The sequence below is a fragment of the Colletes gigas genome, unplaced genomic scaffold (assembly GCF_013123115.1).
Source record: "Colletes gigas isolate AHSC1104 unplaced genomic scaffold, ASM1312311v1 Colletes_gigas_Sc00014, whole genome shotgun sequence".
Taxonomy (NCBI): domain Eukaryota; kingdom Metazoa; phylum Arthropoda; class Insecta; order Hymenoptera; family Colletidae; genus Colletes; species Colletes gigas.
In genome coordinates this window covers 4,748,237-4,771,249 of record NW_025106643.1, presented here as the reverse complement: position 1 = coordinate 4,771,249, position 23,013 = coordinate 4,748,237, and the positions used below count along the sequence as shown (strand labels likewise).

Below are 23,013 nucleotides of genomic sequence, written 5' to 3'. Positions count from 1 at the left end.
TGTGGTAAACTATTTGAGTAATTCCTGATCGAGTTTGAATTCATAAAATATGGTACTATTTGATCTTCGATGAATTTGAGAAGTTGCGAAAGTTATGAAGATTTGAAGAATATGGCGCATAAAGGAAGTAGGTAAAATTGTAAACTGCACAACTTAAAAGTTGTCGTAACAGTTACTTTTCTAATCTCATTAAAATTTACGAAGCCTATTAAAATTGATTTTCTTTAACATTTCAACTTGAGAATTCATTGTTTTAGTTCCACTGTTAAAAGATCTGTCACCCATATATGGGTGACGTGGCAGTCAACGTGTTAACGATTATTACAAATTTTGATTTATTTAGTTAGCTCAATTTAAAGCGGAGATATTTTTCCCATCAGGTTTGTAGGTTTCTTTAAGTAAATAATATTATCGACATTATTTAATTTGTTGACATTAGAAAAATTGTAAAAACATTTAGAATTCAGTCTATTTCTTTTGTTATCAACTGTGATGCCTAATAATCTTTTTAAGTACATAGATGATAGCAATGTATTGAAGATATGATAAGACACTCTACACGTTTGTATATTTCATATAACTAAAAGAAGATGTATATTTTACACGCGATAAATATTTAATATCTTTATATGTCACGTTTATACGGTGTAAAAATGGAATATGAGTTGATGTTGGTCGAACAATTAGTTTCTCACAATATCTGTCAATATTTAACAAACAAATGAGTGTAGTATTCAAATTTACTAAACAATTGTATTAAAAAATAGTCTAAAAATATGTCCAAACTTTTAATACCTCTTTCTCGTATTTTTTTCGTAAAATAATTATTTCGTAAATTGCCCTATCATTTTGTTCGACCATCAGTTGCTTGTTGCACATTACATAAACCTGATATTCGTTTCAAAAAATAAAAAATTTCAAGCTGTACACAGACAAATCAATAATAAATTTAAAATGTTAAACATTCATCATATTTCTCAGAAACTATTATCTTTATGACATAAATCAATAGGACATAAAATGTGTATTTTGATGAGATCTACAACTTTTACCTGAAATATTTATCAAAATTCCCATTATTTACGTAAGTAAATAAAAGAACTATTTTTATGGTTTTTCCAATAAAATTTGCGCCAATTTTCACTATCATACTTGCAATCAGTATATAAAAATACGTAAGAATCCAGAGGATAAAAAAAATCGGAGACATGTCCTTGAAATTGTTCTTTCTCTGTGAATTACAAAAAAAAAAAAATAGCATAAAAGTTTCGGGCTTCGAGAACTCGAAACGTTTAAATTTCTAGATTCGTAGATTTCGAGCGTCCCGTTACCAGTCGAAAACAGTTCGAATGTGCAAAAAGTCTTCTCGTTTGGCTGTTCCTAATGCTCTCTCGTTACGACGCACGAGCAAGTGAGCACGGAAACAAACGATCCGACGTTTCGGAAACGTGCTCCGCCCAGAGACCGACGGCGCCGTGTTTCAGGCGGCGTTGATTTGACTTCCAAATGTGGCCTGACGCTGGATATCACGTTTGGGACACCGGTTTTTCGAGGAACGTAGTCAGTCGTCTGCTGGCAGCCACCGGCGGCGAACCGATGCGTCGAGAATTTTAACGCGTTTCATCCCATCCACGCTACCTAAACGTCTCTAATATCGATAGATAGCCTTCGATACCGTGGTTTCCATTCTTCTTTTTCATTTTCACCGTCACCGGTACGTCGTTGCTGTTGACGAACGTCCCGTCGAACCATAATGCTGGCAACGACGCGAAAGACGCGCTGAGGAATCAGAGATCGGTCGAGTAAAGGCAGTTCCCGGTCCTTTGTTTCTCGAAACAGGACCAGGTCGACCGTAAAGGCCAAAACAATGGACGATCTTGCACGCGAAACGAAAGAACTGTGGGCTATTTACGCCTGGTGGTCGTGCGTCCTAATATTGAAGATGAACGCTCTAACGTGGTTCACCGGGCGGATTCGAGTAACTAGACAGGTAAACAGCCTTTTTGTTCTTCGCGTAGCTTCCGTTCTATTCTTGTCTTCCTTGCGAACGGTCTTCGGTGGCCTTGCGATACGAACTCCATCTTTAAACTCGTTGCTATAATCAGACAACGAACACTGGTGGACACGATCGAACGCTCCACGGCGTTGTATTACTCTGACGACGAATTAATATCGTAAGAGCCAGTTGAAACAGTACGTGTTGGCATGTTGCGATGATGTGTCACACACAACCTGCGGAATGATTATTTGACCTCTTCGAAGAGGCTCGAAGTCGTTCTGGTCGAAAGAAAAACGCAATATCGACCAGCGATATGTGTAAATCATATGGGAGGTGTTCATCGTGTTATATGATTAGAAAATATAATTAAGATAATATGAATAAAATAAAATTGACAAATTTTAATCGAAAAGTTGATAGAGCAATGAATCGTAGCTCTCTCGGTATCTTCCATTGTTTCATTTTTGCAGCATAAAATACACATCAGGTTAAAGATATACACTTCTTTCGTAAACAGTGAACGTGTAATTATTATGGATTACGTTACTCTCATTTGTATTTGTACACCATAATGGCGATTCACTATAAATGAAAAAAGTTTGTTTCTCATCAACTGAGCCGTTGTTTTTAAAATGTATATAGGTTAGTTATGAACATTTAATGACTAGGGTTGCAATGTTCACCTCGTCGATGCAGTTCCAGGAATTGTCAAGAACAACTGAGCGAACAATGTTGACAAAGTAGCGAACATTAGCGAGGGACTATCGTGGTACACGTGATTTCCGTTCTCCATAGATTTCAAATTAAAATGTAGAAAAGAATGCATCTAGGATTGTTAAAAAAAAAATAAATAATACTGAAATGACGGTAATTGTACCAAATTTTAAGGTTTGACGGTCGAGTGAAAAACAGATCTAAATTATTTGTAACTTATGGCAACATTTTTTTATATATTCGAGAATAAAGAGTTTTATTTTTTAGGTATTAGTAGTAATTAATTAGATTTATTCAGACAGTATTAACAGAGAATATTGGTACAAATATATAAATTTTTTCTTATTTATGTATAACGTAATTTACATTAATTTTGTGTTCTCACTATTAATAGATTACAAATCGAGTCGAATTTTGTATACTTTCAACACGAGCACTTCTAATGTATCTATACTACTTTCCTTTGAATTGTAACAACATAAATTCTGAGTGAATATTAGTAGCTTTGTGAAAGACAATTTTCATGTTTTTGCTACTACATAATGCATCGAATATTTACGTAAATACAGTGCTTATATTGTTTTTTTTGTATCGTCCTTGAACTAGAAGAAGGCACAGTGTGTTTACATCCCCACTCCTGTTGCAATTCGCTGACTCACTGGTATTGGTCGAAAACGGTGACGAAGATCGGTGAGAGCCAATCAGCGGACTGCAGGGAGAGTGGGGATGTAAACACGCTGTGCCTTCTTCTCGTGGAAGGACGATACTGTATTAGGTCATTCCATAAGTTCTTTTTATTGATTAAAAAGATCTTTATAATTTGCAAAACTATAATTGCATTAAGTAAACTAGATGACGGCAATGTCACTTTCTTTTACTGTTGACGTATTAAAGTATAGCGTTGAATAACATTTTAATGAAAAATCGAAGAAGTCTTATAGCTACGGTATAATAACTTTACTTACTAATTTTTATAAAATTCCATAGAATGTTTTAAATATTGCTTTCAGTTGTGATACAAAATTTAATACGAACTTATAGGATGATCTAATAGAAATCAACCGCAAGAAGCATACAAAATGATTCCATTTAGAATTTAAAATTCAAAATTTTTAAATGAAATTAAATCCATCGCTAAAGAGGTCTTCTAATGAACGGAAAAGTAAGATTTTTTGTTAATTTTTTACGATGAAACCATTAGATTTTTAAACATGAAAGTTTCGCTCACTTTGTTATCCATCTTTTGAGGATACGGTATAATAACTTTACTTACTAATTTATATATTTACTATTTTTATAAAATTCCATAGAATGTTTTAAATATTGCTGTAGGTTGTGATACAAAACTTAATACGAACTTGTAGGATTATCTAATAGAAATCAATCGCAAGAAGCATACAAAATGATTTCATTTAGAATTTAAAATTCAAAATTTTTAAATGAAGTTAAATCCATCGCTAAAGAGGTCTTCTAATGAACGGAAAAGTAAGCATTTTTTGTTAATTTTTTACGATAAAACCATGAGATTTTTAAACATGAAAGTTTCGCTCACTTTGTTATCCATCTTTTGAGGATACACACAAATTTTTTCAATACAAAATAGTAAAAAATGTTGGAGTTCCATAATGATATGTACAGGGTGTCCCAGCTAAAGTGTGACAGTCGCGATACTGCAATAACTATTGATGATACGGAGAAATTGTTTATATGAAAATTGCAGGATAAAATAGGATCTTTATTCTGGCGTAAACGGAAATTTTATTTATGTTATTAATTTCAAAGATACGATGATGAAGTTTCGTTTTTTAAATGGAACTATATATTTTTTTTTGGATCATGCGATAGTGTTTTTCAATACGAATTCATTAACCTGCAATTTATTTACCCGATTTTCATTAGTTTTCAAGATATAGCGCTTGGAAATTTACTGATTTTCGGCGAAGACGTCTCGGCTTGAGTGGCAAGTCATAAAAGCGGCCCTATTGTTGCGCTGTTTGACTCCGCCTGTTGAAACCGATAGCAAGGGTCTACGCTCGGAACGGCAGGCCCGAAGAGTCAGAAACATGAAAAGTATTGAGGATGGTGATGTCGCTAATAATTTGGATGATTGGAATAGTTATTGCAGTATCGCGACTGTCACACTTTAGCTGGGACACCCTGTATAGTCTGTTTTAGAAATATATTCTACTTATTAGTAAGAATACAGTTATAGCCCGAACTAAAAAAATCCAATATCTCAATTTTTTAAAAACTGATAACTAGACTGCGGATGTTTATGCATTTATGGGAAATCTTAATTTTCAAAAAGCTATAGAATTTAGTTAATATGCAAGAATATAAGAAATACTTCAAGTAAGGTACGAATTATTATATCTAGGGATTGAGACAACCCTCTGCAAAGCTCCAATTTCATCAATTTTATTAATAAAAATATGAATTTTCATGAAGATCCGCAGTCTACTGATAACAATTTAAGTTTGATGTATCAATTTGTCCTCATTTTACTCGTCTTTAAGATAAAAAAAAATAAAATAACGCGTCTTAATATCCCTAGACTGTAAAAACATGTCTACTAAAGATTTATTAAAGATTTTAAATGAATCGGTCAAAACTATTGTTATAACTTCATTATTTTTACAAATTTCATCAAATGGCTTTGTAGACACATTTTCGAGGTTTCCAACTTTAAAAAGATGCCAAAAAACATCGATTTTTTCACGTGGATTACTAGAAAACCTCTTCATGCTGATTCCAATCAATTCCTTACTTTTTACACGTAAAATACTTTTCCTAATTTTATTTTCTTTCCTATTATCTTCTCGCAATAAGTAAATGAAAGATCGATGTCTTTTAATCCCACTTCGTGTTCTCGCCATCACGAGTAAAAGTGATCTCAAAAAGGACATCTTTTTAATTGTAGAAGCAGCTCGACGGCTTTCAAAGTTTGAATTTCATTAACGCAACGAAGTCCTGTCCCAACACAGAGCGTGAAACATTTTTCGAGCGGAGTAGACCAAGTCGCTCAAGCAAGATTGCATCTCGTTAATTGGATCCCGTCGTTCTGATCGATTTTGCAGGTGATCCACAGCGAGGAGGACAGAATGTGGATGAAAGGTCCTGACATAATTTTCTGTCCGACCGGAGGCGGCCACGAGGACGTAGATCGCATTCGAAGCGCGCATCGGCACGATCTTGGATCCGTGCTCCCTTTCTTGCTAATCGCGCCGCTATGGTTGTCTGCGTCGCCGTTGTATCCCGTGGCCAGATCGATTCTTCCTTGCTTCGCGACAGTCAATCTATCGTACACCCTGGTGCACATGGAAATCGTCAACGTTCACCGTCGTTGCACAACTATTCTCTCCGCCGTTGAACTTTGCATCTTGGTCTGCATGTCCGCCATGTCGGTGCTCCATCACGCGAACGCACTGTGGCTCGAAGAACCTTCTCGTCATTCTGGTTAAGTCATTTGTTTCAATTCCATGAACAAGTTTCGTTCGATATGTAGTTGCAATTGCAACGATTAAACTGATTTACGTCAATGAGATGTGAATATCAAAATAAACGAATGAGATTGATATGATGTATCTTTGTTTAAGTTGTAACAATGATTATTTAGAGAAAATAAGCTCAATTGATATAGGTAATCAACAAAATGAGTAGAGATCTCTTTTGTGGGACCAAATTTTATTCTCAATAAAGAATAACGACAAAATCCACAGATTTAATCACGAATAAAGAATAATGGTTTCGTTAAACGGGAAATTATTCTTTATCCGTGTAAATAAAATTGTAATTTTGTGATTGTAGAATTTTTAGATGTCTTAGAGATATAGTCTATAGTGTGTCTAGATCGAGTTAACGGATTTTACAAGAACGATTGATATGATGTATCTTTGTTTAAGTTGTAACAATGATTATTTAGAGAAAATAAGCTCAATTGATATAGGCAATCAACAAAATGAGTAGAGATCTCTTTTGTGGGATCAAATTTTATTCTCAATAAAGAATAATTACTAAATCCACAGATTTAATCACGAATAAAGAATAATGGTTTCGTTAAACGAGAAATTATTCTTCATCCATGTAAATAAAATTGTAATTTTGTAATTGTAGAATTTTTAGACGTCTTAGAGATATAGTCTATAGTGTGTCTAGATCGAGTTAACGGATTTTACAAGAACGATTGATATGATGTATCTTTGTTTAAGTTGTAACAATGATTATTTAGATAAAATAAGCTCAATTGATATAGGCAATCAACAAAATGAGTAGAGATCTCTTTTGTGGGACCAAATTTTATTCTCAATAAAGAATAACGACAAAATCCACAGATTTAATCACGAATAAAGAATAATGGTTTCGTTGAACGGGAAATTATTCTTTATCCATGTAAATAAAATTGTAATTTTGTAATTGTAGAATTTTCAGACGCATTAGAGATATAGTGTGTCTAGATCGAGTTAAATTTTGAATTTAACATTTGTTTGTATGTCTTTATCACTGACCATATTGCATTGTGAATTAAATATTTTGTTTCGTTGTTGATTCTACAACGAAAAAGAGGAGAATATAAAAAAGGAGGAATGCAATATTTATTTTAATATATACGAGAAAGTATGAAGTTAAATTATAAAAAAAAAATAAATTTTCTTTTTCTGAAAGATGTTTAAATTTGCATTCCCTCTTTTTCCTGTGGATCCTTCGATTATTATCTCGAAAATGACACATGAAAAGTATAATTACACAAGGTAAAAAATAAAAAATACTGTTGCTCTATTTCAATTCTATAGATGTAAATTTTATCTTTTTTAAGACTCATAGTTACTGTTAACTCATAGAATATTAAACTAAAAGCTGTTGCAACATGAATCACAAATATAAATTATCTCTGAACGTGAGAAAATATTACTGTGTTCGCAAAATGCAATATAATATTGCTGATTTGAACTTATCTGGTCTCTGAAATCACAGCACGTTGTCACTTCTTTGTAACGTGATGACTGGTATGCATAATAAGCAGAAATTATTGAAGGTCAAGGCAGTCAAGAAAAGTGTATTCTAAAATTCACTTCCTTTATATTCTGTAGCGAACAAATATATTATAGTTATTTTCACAAATATGTATCACTCTTAAAACAATAGCATAATCGCTATATTGTGCATTATTAAAATTAATTTGCAATGATATATTCTATTTGGTTGAAAGACAGAATATATTTTTGGTATAAAATTAATTTGCAATGATGTATTCTATGGTCGACTGAATGATAGAATATATTTCTCGTTTAAAATTAATTTACAATAACTGTACAATTGTGCAGTGATTGCATAATTTTAATGATACACTAGAATGATGTTTATACACTTATATGTTGAAATATGCAAACGTCAAAGAAAAAAGATAAATGGTTTGAAGAGCACTACATTCGCAGGCACTTGAATTTTTATTAATTACAACAGTGAACGTGCAATTAATATTTGCATAATTTCTTTAAATGGAAATGCACAGTTTTTATTGCACAGATCGATTCTTCCGTTCGTTTTAAGTAAAAAACTCGAAATATTGTAAAAAAATATTTTTATCGACTGGCAATAATTTCTCCATTGAGATGGAATAAAAGTTCGAAGATTATGCAGTATTAAATTTCGTTATTAATGCTTAACAATGTTCCATTATATAGTCTTTTACTTTATACAGCTATTTCTTGAGAAGACATCATCTTTTATTCAGAAACTACATGATATGATATGAATCCAACAATCATCATGTAATTGATCATAAAATAAATCTACAATAAACTCATTAATAATTCATTATTGATGCATAGATAATTATAATCTCAAAAACAAACGATTGAAAAATTATCAAGGCAATCGAGATCAATTACAGCTAAGTTACTAGCATTGTGATGTAAGAGACGCCTTTCATTTCAAATCTTGTGCAAACATCAATTCATTGTACAAAATTAAATTGACGTTAAAATAACTTTAGAAAGGTTACTCTTGCTGTTCGATTTAGAAAAAAGGAAAGTATTTTAATCAAGAAAAATTCAAGTATTCTTTTTTAGAGAAGGTGCATTTTAAGACTCCTTGAAACAAGGTTTGGCCATTAAAAAGAATTAATTTGTATAAACACATATTTATTAAAATAATTTTATTTAAACAGCTTTTATATTTAAGTTCCGTATTCTCATCCAACTAATCTCTATAAATTTGATACATATTTTACATAGAACAGTTAAACAAATTTTATGATATATAATATAAAAAAAAAATTAAACAAAATCCTATTTATTGCATACTTAAATAATAAATATCCTTAACTGAAATAGTAAAGTGATATGTTGAGTATCCTGACACGTATTCGTCTCTGCTAATTATTCTCACAGACTCTACACGAAGAATAAAAAATGTCCTGTCGTTTCGTAAGTTAGTAATTTAAATATTATTTAAAATCACACTAGTTTCGCGACACCCAGTATAGCTCGGACAAAGTTTGTAGAATCTCCACGTACACACATGCACTCCCGAGGTTCCCAATTCATAATCAGACATGAAAGAAACCGCAAAAGAAATTAATTGTACTCATTATTTCGCAGACTACTATACGCGTATGCTTTCCTCTGCATAGTAGACTGACGATACAATATCGCATCGACGATCCTGATCATTCAACTTACGGTCACACACTGAACGTACCAAACTGTAGACGTCGTCGCATCGTATCTTCATTATCATTGTACTTAATTGATAAGTACTTAAAATTTACAGATTACAACGTGTCTACTGTGTTACGTATTTAAGGCTAGTGGTCGATCATTATGTTAATTTTTATCGCGAGTTGAGCGTATCCGGAGAATAAGTCGCGTCAGTCGGTAGTCGACCAGCAAGAAAGACGTTGATCCTGTGAGAAATCGATCTCGATCGAAATCGGAAGATTTTGGTAAGTTTCTGTCACCAATTTTTACCACGATTCGATGCATCGATGTCATCAATGCGATTAGGAAAGAACTTCCTTTGCGAATATGTGGAAGCAATTAAAATTATTATCTATATAGTTATCGTACACTTTTTTACTTATTTTGCCCATGTTTCATTACGTGAATATATCATCGCTTAGCATATTGAAATTGTTGTTGTCTAACTTAATTATTTTAAGAATTCTTAAATTGTCAATTTTTAAGATGCATTTTTAAAAAATAGCTTGATGTGTAGCATAAAAATCTATTAAAAACGAAACATTTATTTTCGCAGTCTGGTTACCTTTGTCTTGACTATAGAAATATGTGAAGATTTATTTTACGAAAGCGTTGTATAATTAAATTTTATTTCTTTTTGTCTTACTTCGTGGATATACTTATGTGATTATATTAAAATTAATTTAAAACATTTGTTCTGTGAAAAATTTTCAATCATTTATAAAAAGGCGTCCGTGCGATCTGAAATCACTAGCAAAATATTTACGACGAATGCGATTCTGTTTGATCATTTCCTTTCGAAACTGCTAGGTTAATTCATTTGAAACCAGTATGCCGGTAATCTTGAATCCAGAATCGTATACAAAGCATAAGTATGTATGAGGAATATGTCATTTGTAGACCTTGACACGCATTCGCTTGAATCACTGTAGGTCTTAAGGACTCTATCTATAACAGTTTGGAGTTACAAAAATTTGGTAACATTTGAGATTTTTTTGGAAAAACTACCAAAACATATTAATTTGAATGGTTACACTTACATTCGTGCACCGTTTGCCATGCTATAGGAATTTTTTTTAAGTACGATTCATTGATGATAATTTTAAGATTTGAAATTTCGATGAAATGCAATGCAAACAAAAATTTGATCTATTTTATCTCCAAACCAGACATGTGCAAAATTATTATCTAGATACAAATTTTGAGTAATTAATGAACTATAAACAACTTTTGATCCCTTACTTGTTCATTAAAAACTACAATTTATATTATAAAGTAAAATTATATTATACAGTGTATTTCTTATCTATTATTTGAATAAAATTTTGCTCACTTCTGTCCCAAACTAGGTAGACAACACAGAAATGAAAAAACAACACTGTCAAGTTTTTCGAACTTTACCATGATTCAAATTTCGAATACAGTACGTAACAGTTTTACTAATTTTCATTCATTACAACGGGGGTACGTATTATACTTGTATCTGTAAAAAAAAGAAAAGAAAAACACTTACATATTCATTATAATGACACTAATAACAGTGACATTGACTCGGCTGCACTATATGAGCTTCTTTCTAAGTAATGAACTGTTTACGAATAATATTTAAACAGATCTCTTAAAAACATAACTAATAATGCAAACAACACGACAAAAATGTTCGTTACAAGTTATGGTGTCTGTGATTTATCAATCTCGTTGCCGAATTTGGTGAATAATTTGCGCTCAACCGCGCATGCGCAGCGACGCATATTAACTACCGCGCGCAATCTGATATAGTGAAACGAGCGATTAGTGAGGCGGGGAACCGCGACATGGAAAACGTCAGTTGGGTGTTCGCGGAGCTGGAAATTTATAAGAGCTCCGTGCACAGATTCACTCAGATCGCGCTTGTATTCGCCGGTATGTTTATCTTCACAATCCTGTATTTGTTCGTGCGCGTAATTGGCCGTCAGATTTAGAGGTTAGATGACCCTTGTCCTTCAGTCGTAGAAAACGGCTGTAACCAAGGGTGAGAACAGTGACAACAAAGCTGAATGCTTTACGCGTTGGTCGTACGCGATATCGCGTTCTTCCGTCGTGATTTGCGGGAGGTGCACGTAAAATTTAAAACATGAAACATAGGAATACGACGGTGCTATAATTCAGTTTCAGTGTCGGAATAATGGAGATACAAGAAGGAGTCGTTCGTAAACGGACTTTCCGAAGTTATTTACAACACGTACCGCGTCGTTTGTCGGAAATAGTGGAGCATTTCTTTTATGGGTGGGTATAGAAAATAATTCGCAGCATAAACTATACGTTTTACATTGTTTGCTTCGTATTTTCTCCAGACTTGGGTTAAGAATCGCTCGACGACCACTGAAATGGCTGATTGGCAGTACTGTGATAGTTTTAGTTTCTCTTTCTGGTTTATATTCCTTTCACCAAGAAAAGAACCCAATGAAGCTATGGGTTCCACAGGATTCCGATTTCATTCACGACACAGAATGGATGATCGATCAGTTCGGGCAAGGATTAAGAATAGAATCTATGATATTAACAGCTGACAACGTATTAGAACCGGAAGCTCTTGCGACAGTAATTATCACTTTTTCTGGAATTGTAGCGTGATAAAATGAGCTGCGACTATAATGCAAGCTGTACAATGTTATCAATAGCATGATGATTATATAAGTGTTTAAATCGTTGCAGTTGAACGAAATAACGAAGCAGATTATTTCTGTACAAACTTCTGACCACATTGCATGGACAGACGTATGTTTCAAGTAAGCATTCTTCTGTGCATACAAGCGAATAAATTTTATTTTATGATAATCATAAAATTTAGTAAGAAGCTAAATTAAGTTTGTTTTCTTCAATATGTAGAGTGCCTGTTATATCAGGTATTGTACATAGAAAGAAACGGAACCCAGAGTTTGATGATTTTTTTGAAATCGAACCTGATATTAATAAAACCAGGATTGAACCTGCGGTTCACGCTAACGCTCAGCTGTATTGTAATATAGTGGACAACTTGCCAAAAGCTTGCCTTTTAAATAGTATTGTGGACATATGGGAGTACAACAATAATGTAATTCTTCAAAAATCCAGAGAAGAAATTCTCAATGACATAACCAAAGCAAAGGTTAGCCCTACCTTAGGACATCCGCTGAACTTTACAGAATTGTTGGGTGGCATAACGAAAGATGAACAGGGTAGAATTATCTCAGCTAGAGCTGTAAAAACGCAGTGGGCAGTGCACATAAATTTTTCAAAAGTGGATATGGATAACTTTGGGAACGACGTTGGAACAGCTGATTGGGTAAGGTAAGTTCATATAAAGGCCTGAATCATGATTTAAATACAAGTGTTACTAAATTTAAATGCATTGTAAAATTTTACAACACTGTTTATTATAAATATGTTTCGTGTATATAACATATCATATAATTTAAATAATATACATATATTAAGGGTTTTATATGATTTGGGCCTTATTATATATTTAAAATGATTTTGTCAAGATCAATTTATGTTTGCTTACTACCAAAATTATCGGTCACTTCATATGTAAATTGTTAACAAAACTATGGAACAATTTTTCAAAATGAGTTCTATAGATTAATCTTCTTAAAAGTACTTAAAAATTCATACAAATATATTATTTAGACTTTATTATTTTTATAGTTTTATTCGTTAATTTTTATGTTGGTTATATTTTCAAATGCTTGGTTTAATTTTGATTAGCATGTTTAAATATAAACGTACCTTCTGCCTGAGTTTTGAAAATGATCACCTCATCATTTATACACATGGAATAACCTCAGAACATTTCTGAATAATTCTGTCTGGTCACAAGCTCCGCGAGTAAAAATTCTTCCATTATCCGAAGATAATCATAATTTAGAAATATAAGCCTACAAAATGAAAAATAGACATTCAAATCTAATTAAAAACAAGCAGTTCCATACTTGGAAAGTGTATGGCTTCAATAAATTATTCGTCGAAGTGAAATATGCGCGCAAAACAATGAAGTGACTGTTAACCTGTTAAAGAATGTATCAGATTGGAGATGTAAAATATTTATGGTTTATTACAGTGGAATTACATATTCAAAAAGTTTGTGCTTGTAGTGCATGAATATATTATTCTTACTGCGTAAAAATATTGTAATTTTAACTCGGAAGTTGACTTTTTATTGAACTCGGTGGTCTTGCCTAAACTGATGTTTTCTTATATGTGGTACACGTGATTTCCGTTCTCAATAGATTTCAAATTAAAATGTAAAAAAGAATGCATGTAGGATTGTTAAAAAAAAAATGAATAATACTGAAATGACGGTAATTGTACGTGGCCAAATAAATAATTAAATAAAAATGTTTCGGTCAAATTTTAAGGTTTGACGGTTGAGGGAAAAACAGATCTAAATTATTTGTAACTCATGGTAACATTTTTTTATATATTCGAGAATAGAGTTTTATTTTTTAGATATTAGTAGCAATTAATTAGATTTATTCAGACAGTATTAATAGAGAATATTAGTACAAATATACATATAGGTAACATAAATTTTCTGCTGTACACAGCTCTCGCAAGACAATGGAATCGACGCGTAGATCCCCTCGCGTGCCAGTGCTGCCAACATTAAGCCTATTTCACGCTACATTCACTCATCAGACATACAATTAATAAAAATAACCCACCTAATTTTTTCGTTATTTTATCATGTAGAATCGATTCCGAAAAACTGTTTCACATTTCTGTTGATAATCTTCATGATGCATGTACACATCATGGAATACATATCGTTTCAATATTATCTTCACTTTTGATCCTAGGCGAAATCAGTAATCACAATTTATTACTTCACTTTTGATCTCAGACAAAATCAGTACTTACAATTTATGACTTTGCTTAAACGACTACTTCTTAACAGTTGCATTCCTATTCATCTATTTAACATCCAGAATACTATAACATCAACAACTCTTTGAAAAAATGTGGTGATTTATTTCTACAGTAGTTCACTTTTTATGTGTAGGCTACGGATGATGTATTGAAATGGGAACTGTCCTATTTGGATGTACTGCACAGAAATGCAGAACTGTTGAATGCTATGAGACGTGTAAATCATACACTGGCTATCTGGTACGAAGCTGGTAGAAGTTTCGGGGATGTTACTTTTGTAACAATGTTTGGAAATATTGATATACTGTCGATAGGATTCATTTTAATGTTCTTCTATGTTCTAGTCATATTTTCTGATTATAATTGGGTGGGATGGCGAGTAAGTTTCTTTTTAATAAGACAATGTAATTGAACAATGTATCCTGAAAAACCAAGCTACAGTAGAATTGATATTTTGATTTAAAGCACATGTTATAATAGCAATTACAGAAAATTATGATTAGAGATTCAGGGTACTGTACTTGTCTTTTTTAAAATACAATTTTTTGTAGATTTACCTCACAACTGTTGGTCTTTTATGCGTGGGAGGTGCTTTTATAACTTCAATAAGTATTTGTTCTGTTCTTGGAATTCCCTATGGGCCTGTACATACTTCTTTACCATTTCTTTTATTGGCTCTTGGGGTCGATGATAACTTTTTAATAATGGCATCTTGGAAAGAAATACACGCAGACAAGTCAAACCGAAAAAAGCCATTAGAAGAGAGGGTAGCTTTAATGTTAGGACATGCCGGTTCGGCAATTAGTATTACATCTCTGACCGATGTTGTTGCATTTATTATTGGTGCATCAACAGTAAGTTTAAACGAATTTAATCAACAATTTAAACAATTGTATACGTTGAATTAAATATACATACCATCGTATTTATTTTTAGATACTGCCATCGCTTCAATCATTTTGTATTTATGCAGCTGTTGGCGTCCTATTGACGTTCTTATTTCAAATCACATTTTACGTTGCGTTTTTCACCTTGGACGCTCGACGAATAGAGAATAAACGGAATTCGATAATACCGTGTATCGTTCACGATAATTATACACAAAAGTTTGTCAGACCGGAGGAAGAATTTTCATCAAAGTTAATAAATAAATTGTATTCGAACGTGGTTTTAACGAAACCTGGAAAGTTAATAATAGTATTAATAACGATTGCCACAGCGTCAGCGGGCATTGTGGGTATATTGCAATTACAACAGTGGTTCGATCCACGGTGGTTCATACCAAATAGTTCGTATCTAAGCAAGTATATTAGTATTAAATATCTCGAGTATCCTGATCGCGGTTACGAGGCAATAATTCTTATGGGGAATTTTAATTACACTGCCGAATATCCAAAATTAATATATTTAACAGAAAGTTTTGCTAATTTATCGACGGTGGAGAAGTTGGATTCGTGGCCCAAAGATTTTGCAGAATTCGTCTCCCAATATTATCACAAAGGTTAGCAATGTTTTTTAACGAAAACCTGAGAAAATGTCTCTACAGCTTTATTTATATTTGGGGTGATGAATCTGAAGGTCGAATGATACAATTTTTTTTAAATATACAATTAACATTTGATCTATAAAAGTTTTTAATTTTAATCTTTTCACGAGGAAGTGCATTAAAAAAATTTCAATTAAATTTCTTGACTGAGGTTGCATTAAAGTTATTAAAATATTAAATTAAAAAATTTCTAATCGTTCTGGAAAAATTATTTTCGATTGTAGGGGTCGATTACAATCATTTTTGGTGAATACACATACCCCTGAAATCCTATCCACTTTTGAGAAAAAAAATCGAGTAGGTACTGAAATTTTTAGATGAAATTAAAAAATTTCAAATCACACTAAAAAAATTATAGTTAGTTACAGGGGTTAATTACAATCATTTTTGGTGAATAGATATATTCCGAAATCCTACGCACTTTCTAGAAAAAAATTCTTTACCGAAAACCTAATGTGAGGCCAGATATGCTTCCCTACATGCGGATCTTTAAAATGTCATAACTCCTGAACGGATTGGAGGATTTTAATTTTTCAAAATGCAAACAACGCGTATTTTCGCGGAGAATATGTAGAAATTTTAACAATATTGAAAACGTTGTTCCTTGACACCGTAAAGTGAGGAAAACCCCCCCAAAACTGGTTCAATTTTCAAACGGCCATAACTTCGACAATAGTGAATATATTTCATTTTTGAGGGGAAGTTGAATTCATGGGTACCTACAAAAAAGTATTAAACAACTATTCTGTAGGGCATGAAATAAATTTATTAAAAATGAAAAACAAATTTTTAAGAAAAATTTTTCGGTGAAAAAAAAAATGTTTCAAAACGTTCTAAAAAAATATGATTGGTTTCAGGGGTGAATTATAATCATTTTTGGTGAACAGACGTACCCCCGAAATCGTAACCAGTTTCGATAAAAAAATTCAATAAGTGAATAAATTTTTCGACAAAATTAAAAAATTTCAAATCGTTCTGGAAAAATTATTTTCGGTTTCGGGGTTTAATTACAATCATTTTCTGTCATTATAGATACCCTCAAAATCCTGCCCACTTTCGAGGAAAAAATTCGAGGTGTGAAATTTTTCGACAAAATTAAAAAATTTCAAATCTTTCTGGAAAAATTATTTTCGGTTGTTGGGGTCAATTACAATAATTTTTGGTGAATAGACCTACCCCCGAAATCCTACCCACTTTCTAGAAAAAAATTCAGTAAGGGCGGAACTTTAAAGTTTAATAACTTTTATTTAAAATAATTAAATTGTATGCGACCTTATTAGTCAAGTATTATAATTCCTTTACATAAATACTTGCTTAAGAACATATAGACACAATTAAAAACTGTTTAACAAGACTCCAAAATAGCATTAAAATTGTTTTCAAGTAACCAATAACTTGATAAACGTATGTATAAATGGGTGCCATAAAACTACGTTTAAAATTAGTGAAAATATCCTACAAAATATCATCATTCGATCTTCAAAATTTTTCGAGTATCATAAAAAATCTTTTGGGGTACAGCTGTAGAGTTTTCTTGTGAAACACGAAATAATCATTATTGTGACTGATAATTTCAATTTTTAGATTTAAGGAACACAATATTGGACGAAGGCGATTTTTATAGTTACCTGTCCAGGTTCTTGTTCAGCCGAAGTGGCGGCAAGTATCAGCGAAACTTTCGTTTCATCAGGGATCTAAAATGTGGACAAAGCGCTCCGCCAATTCTAGCAACCACCATAGACTTTAACTTCAAACGATTCCACGGTCCTCATCAGTGGATCCCAGCGATGGACGAAAGCAAAATGGTGGCTCGCGGTGCCGGGATCGACGGTTACGTTACAGTCTGGAGCGAGGTGTTCAGTCTGTGGGTAACCGATAAGCTGATCGCTCAAGAGGTCCTTCGCAATGTTTTGTTGGCACTGATTTGCGTTATGGGGATGACAGCAATATTGATCGCCGAGCTGCAAACTTGCTTTTGGATCTTTTTGTGCGTGCTTCTCACACTACTGAACGTCTGTGGATTCATGTACTTTTGGGGTCTGACGATCGACATCGCGTCTTGCATCGGTAAGGAATCTTTGTTTGCAGCAGAGTTGGATAAATTTTACTCACCAATAACAAATATTCTAAATTTATTCTGGATAGCAGGTAAAAAAGATATATAATAGGAATCTAAAATTCTTATTCGTTATTCGTGAATAAAATTTGTACAGCTTTGGTATGTAGTGACATCTGTTGGGTCATTCTCCTCTTCTATTAATGCACTCATCCTCAGAGTGTAATAGTTTTAGAAATATGCTTATTTTTCGTGTGCCATTTGAATTCACTATAATCCCACGTGACTTTACAATTATACACCCAGTATTTACATTTTTGTACATTTATTTATTCTTGTTATCATTGTGTATCAGTTTTAATTTTAAAACAGTAGTATAGAATGTATTACACCAGTATAGGTATGTACACGTGGTACTTCGCGTTTATTAAACTTCTGCAAACTTAAATGTTGTTGAATCGACTCAAAATGAAAGAATTTTTACTGTCTGTTTTTGAGTTGGTCACCGTCCATGTTGTATAGAGTTTTTGTGGCAAGTGGATTATTAAAACCGTGGCAGTTTCGATACACTAAATATAAATAACCTATACCGGGTGTTCGGCCACCCTTGGAAAAATTTTAATGGGAAATTTTAGAGGCCAAAATAAAACGAAAATCAAAAAATTTGATTTATTAAAAAATTTGAAATCATTCACGGAAAAATTATTTTCGGTTGAGGGGGTCAATTATAATCATTTTTGGTGAATACACATACTTCCGAAATCCTTCGCACTTTTGAGAAAAAAATTCCGAAAAGCGGATAATTTGTTCAACAAAATTGAACAATTTCAAATCGTTTTAAAAAAATTATTTTTAGTTGCAGGGATCAATTACAATAATTTTTGGTCAATAGACCTATCCCCGAATTTTTACGTACTTTCGAGAAAAAAATTCCTCACCGAAAATATAATTTCTGGCCAGAAAAATGGTACCCCGAAATTTCATGCAAATCTTTAAAACATCATAACTCCTGAACGGATTGGATGATTTTAATGTTTCAAAATGCAAACGATGCGTATTTTAGTGAAGAATATATAGAAATTCCAAAAATATTCGAAAAGTTGATCCTTGACCTCGCAAAATGAGGAAAACCCCATAAAAATGGTCCAATTTTCAAACAGCCATAACTCCGACAATAGTGAATATATTTCAATGGAACTTTTTTCTGAAGTAAAGCTTATAGGTACCTATAAAAAAGGATTAGACAACTTTTCTATAGGGTGTTAAAAAAAATTACTAAAAATTAAAAACGGATATCTAAGAAAAATCGACAGAGGAGGACCTAATTTTTCGGCAAAAGGAAATTTTTTCAAATCGTTCTAAAAAAATTATTTTCGATTGTGGGGGTCGATTACAATTATTTTTGGTCATCATACATACCCCCGGAATCCTACCCGCTTTCGAGAAAAAAATTCGAGAAGGTTGTGAAATTTTACGACAAAATTAAAAAATTTCAAATCGTTTTGGAAAAATTATTTTCTGTTGCAGGGTTTAATTACAATAATTTTTGGTGAATAGACCTACCCCCGAAATCCTACCCACTTTCTAGAAAAAAATTCAATACAGGCGGAACTTTTAACATTAATAACTTTTTAACGAAGCCTCCATCAGCAAATTAGTATTCTTGATTTTCGTCTTATTTTGGCCTCTAAAATCTCCCATTAAAATTTCCCCAGGGGTGGCCGAACACCCTGTATACATATGCAATATTTATAATCGTAATGATATACTGGGAGTTAAACAAACGTTCATCGTAGGTTACTCTTAGGTCGTAGGCACTATCTATGGCAGAGAATAGCATATAAGGTTACATAATTATCTGTCGATTTCGAGATATACTCATTACATGACACTCGGAAATATTAAGTCTATTATTTACCACGACTGACGCTTATTACCCATTTGCATCATGGCTCTACTTAAGTTGTTGGTCTCAAACATCTGTGCCATCCAAATCAAAAAATTTATTAAAAAGAAAGAAAAAAAATTATTAATTATTTTTATAGAAATTTTATTATATTTTATTTAAAAATATAAAAATTATTTACGCGGTTAATTCATATGACACTTTGTATTTGCTAACGAAATCCTATATTTTTGCCCATGCATAAACTTGGTCGATTCAAAGAAGCCCAAACAATCACAATAAAAACAGATGAAATGTTCACAGATTGACAACAATACACGAAAAGACGATCATCATGCGTCAATATTATTCACAATGCAAAACAATTTGAGATCATCGGTATGAGAAAATAATTTGCCTTGATAAAGTGCCTTTGATAAAGATAATAAATAGACAAAATGAGAACTTTGAAGAATGTCCGATAATACTGTAACCTTATGAGATGATCTCTTATTTTAACAATCTTAGACATTGATGTCTAAGGAAATTGCCTAATATAGCGAAGACGTTGCGTCTAAAATCAAAATCAAATATCTACATGGTTTAATTTCCAGTTTTGTCCCCATATCTACCTTAACTCTATCCAGCACATAGGTTAGTATTAGTGATAATTTGCTTCAACGATTTACCTCGCATATTTACACGCTCTTGCATTCATACTTTTTTGTTACGTTCCTCCGTGCTTGGCTTCCTACGCAGTAGATAATAATATACAGGGTGTCCCCGCTAAAGTATGACAGTCGCGATACTTCAATAACTATCGATGATACGAAAAAATTGTGGTAATTATTTAGAAAAGGTCGGGTCTAACCGATTTCGATGATTGTTGAATCTGTTGTAGAAGTCAACATTTTGAACAACTTTTTCCTATACATATAACCGCCGCTCGGCCTTAGTTTTCGAGATTTTTCTTCAAAAATATCGCTACTACTACAATGAATTCTGTCTACATATATCGTTACGTTTAGTGTTCACGTGTTTGAATCCGTCCACACGCCTCTCCGACCATCCTCGACAATCCTTACACCGTAGAGTTAAAGTGATCGTTACGTTTTCGCTGTCCAGGTCTGGAGCTGGGTATCGGTTTGTCCGTGGATTACGCGGCTCACGTTGCACACGCGTTCGTGCACGCCGCGTCCGAGACCGGAAGCGAGGATCGCATGAAAAGAGCCCACGTGGCAGTGAGGTATATCGGCGCGGCGGTTGCATATGGCGCGGGCTCGACCTTGCTAGCGCTCTCCATGATGGCGTTCTCGGAGAGTTACGTGTTCCACGCGTTCCTGAGGATCTTCATCTTGGTGATAGTGTTCGGTCTGTGGCACGGGCTGTTCCTCCTGCCGGTTATACTGAGCACAATAGGGCCGCGGAGTCTGCGATCGTACAGCACACCGCGGCCGTCGCCTGAGAAAAACGAGGAGGAGGCGACCGACACCGTCACCAGTCCGCTGAATAAAGAAACGGAGAGTTAAGAGAACGCACGTCATTATGATTCTTTATCAATAATATTTATTTTTGGTTCAATAAACATACAAAATTATTACACTATCCGTACTATTAATCACACATTTATACAAAAATAATAATAATAATAATAAAGGTCGGATAACTTAAAAACGGCATTATTTATATATATATATTTATATTTATCTAATATATTAAGATTAAAACAAAATACAAAATAATGTAGCAAGGTTGATATAGATTTATTAATAATAATTATTGATCGGAAAGGAACATGACTATTATAAACGTAACGTAATTGTGTTGCTTGGATGCGTTATCTATGTATAATCATAATTAATGTTTACGACGTAAAAATGAGCGGCGAGGGAGCGACCCCGGATTGATTGGCAAGCTCCCTCCGCTGCCTCTCTCAGTCTTACACAGTCCACGGACATTCATGCATTCTATCATTCTCGGTCTTTTCTGTTCGTCATCCATTTATTTCCTTCTTCTTTTTTTTTTTAATTTTTTTTCCCGCTATTCGGCTCGTTTCTTCAGGATCATTGTTTCGACGGAGGATCGAGGCCACCGTCCGAGAAGAGACGAACGGACAAACGAAAAGACCTTCACGTATCCTCAAGCGTACACGGTCACTCATTGACAGAGGCGCACGATTCTCTCGAGACACACACGCACACACACACACATACACGGTAGAGTTAGACTGCCGGGGCAGCAAGCCACGCACGAACGATACGGCGATACACATCTCCTTACTTAGTCGAATTTTACAAATTGGGATCGTACATTCCATAATTAATGAGGAACCATCGATACAATAATAATATTTACTTAGCAAAACGTGCCGATCGGTAGTGTGGCGAAGGACGCGTGATGTGCGAGCACAGTTAAACGCGTTACGAAGAAGGGAGAAGGGGGCAGTTTTGATGATGACGATGACGGTGACGATGGCGATGATAATAACGATGATATCGGTGGTGGAAGGGGATGATAAGTTGGCGCAGGAGGACGTTGGCAGAAGGGGAAAAGAGAAGGCAGGTTCTCTTCGTTGTTCGAGGGTTGACAACCGACCGTGGGAGAGGGTGGGTGGGTGAAGGTCGTTGGATACTTTTGGGAGGGAGAGTTGCACATCTGCTTGCCAGGAGTTCAAGGTACACGCACTTTATAGGAATACACCATGGGAAAGACACTCAGGGCAGACACTGACATAGAGACTAGGCTACCAGACTATATGTATACCTATCTAAACGTGTAATTAGCGTACGCACCGCGTACACACGGTACGCCCGCACTCCGCCCGCCAGTCGGGTTCTTTTCGCTTTATTATTTTTCGTTTTTCCTTCATTTTATAATCGGTAAGCGCGCGTAAACGCTCCGTACACTTACTTCCATCCCTCGCTTTCCACCTGTCTTCCTCTAATCTCGCTACAACTCCTTCCCACTGCTTTGTTCAGCGTTTTCATTTCTTCCCTCTTCTCGTATCTCCTCCCCTTTTTTTCTTCTCTCTCTTCCGTTTAATTATTATTATCATCGTTTTATTACAATCAGCGATCGCGTCGTAGTCGTGCTTTTATAGTAAACGCTATGTAGTCTTTATTACTCAAGCTTATGCCCAAAAATCTACCAGAGGCACTTTGGGTTTATTAGTACCATTTGAAGTCGGCGTGCGCGGGGGAGGGCGCTACGAATCCCTTACTGTAT

The 23,013-nt window shown here is 33.8% G+C and overlaps 2 protein-coding genes across 5 annotated transcripts; both read left to right on the top strand.

The window, feature by feature from the left end:
* The first annotated feature begins 1,867 nt into the window (after positions 1–1,867).
* Positions 1,868–6,174, top strand: LOC122399664 (prostaglandin E synthase-like). Its single transcript, XM_043400504.1, has 2 exons — positions 1,868–1,990; positions 5,791–6,174. The coding sequence occupies exons 1-2, from the start codon at positions 1,868–1,870 to the stop codon at positions 6,172–6,174; spliced, it is 507 nt and encodes a 168-aa protein (XP_043256439.1).
* Positions 6,175–9,591: 3,417 nt separating this feature from the next.
* Positions 9,592–22,865, top strand: LOC122399683 (NPC1-like intracellular cholesterol transporter 1). Of its 4 annotated transcripts, none has more exons than XM_043400554.1 (10): positions 9,592–9,656; positions 11,560–11,676; positions 11,745–11,991; positions 12,106–12,179; positions 12,280–12,715; positions 14,435–14,680; positions 14,853–15,155; positions 15,238–15,802; positions 17,432–17,914; positions 20,914–22,865. In XM_043400554.1, exons 2-10 carry the CDS (start codon positions 11,576–11,578, stop codon positions 21,315–21,317), a joined length of 2,859 nt encoding a protein of 952 aa, XP_043256489.1. In that variant the 5' UTR covers positions 9,592–9,656; positions 11,560–11,575; the 3' UTR covers positions 21,318–22,865. The 4 variants fall into 4 exon arrangements, with proteins under 4 accessions (XP_043256489.1, XP_043256490.1, XP_043256487.1 ...); XM_043400555.1 differs by lacking the exon at positions 9,592–9,656 and adding an exon at positions 10,815–10,834; XM_043400552.1 differs by lacking the exon at positions 9,592–9,656 and adding an exon at positions 11,178–11,313.
* Positions 22,866–23,013: the final 148 nt, after the last annotated feature.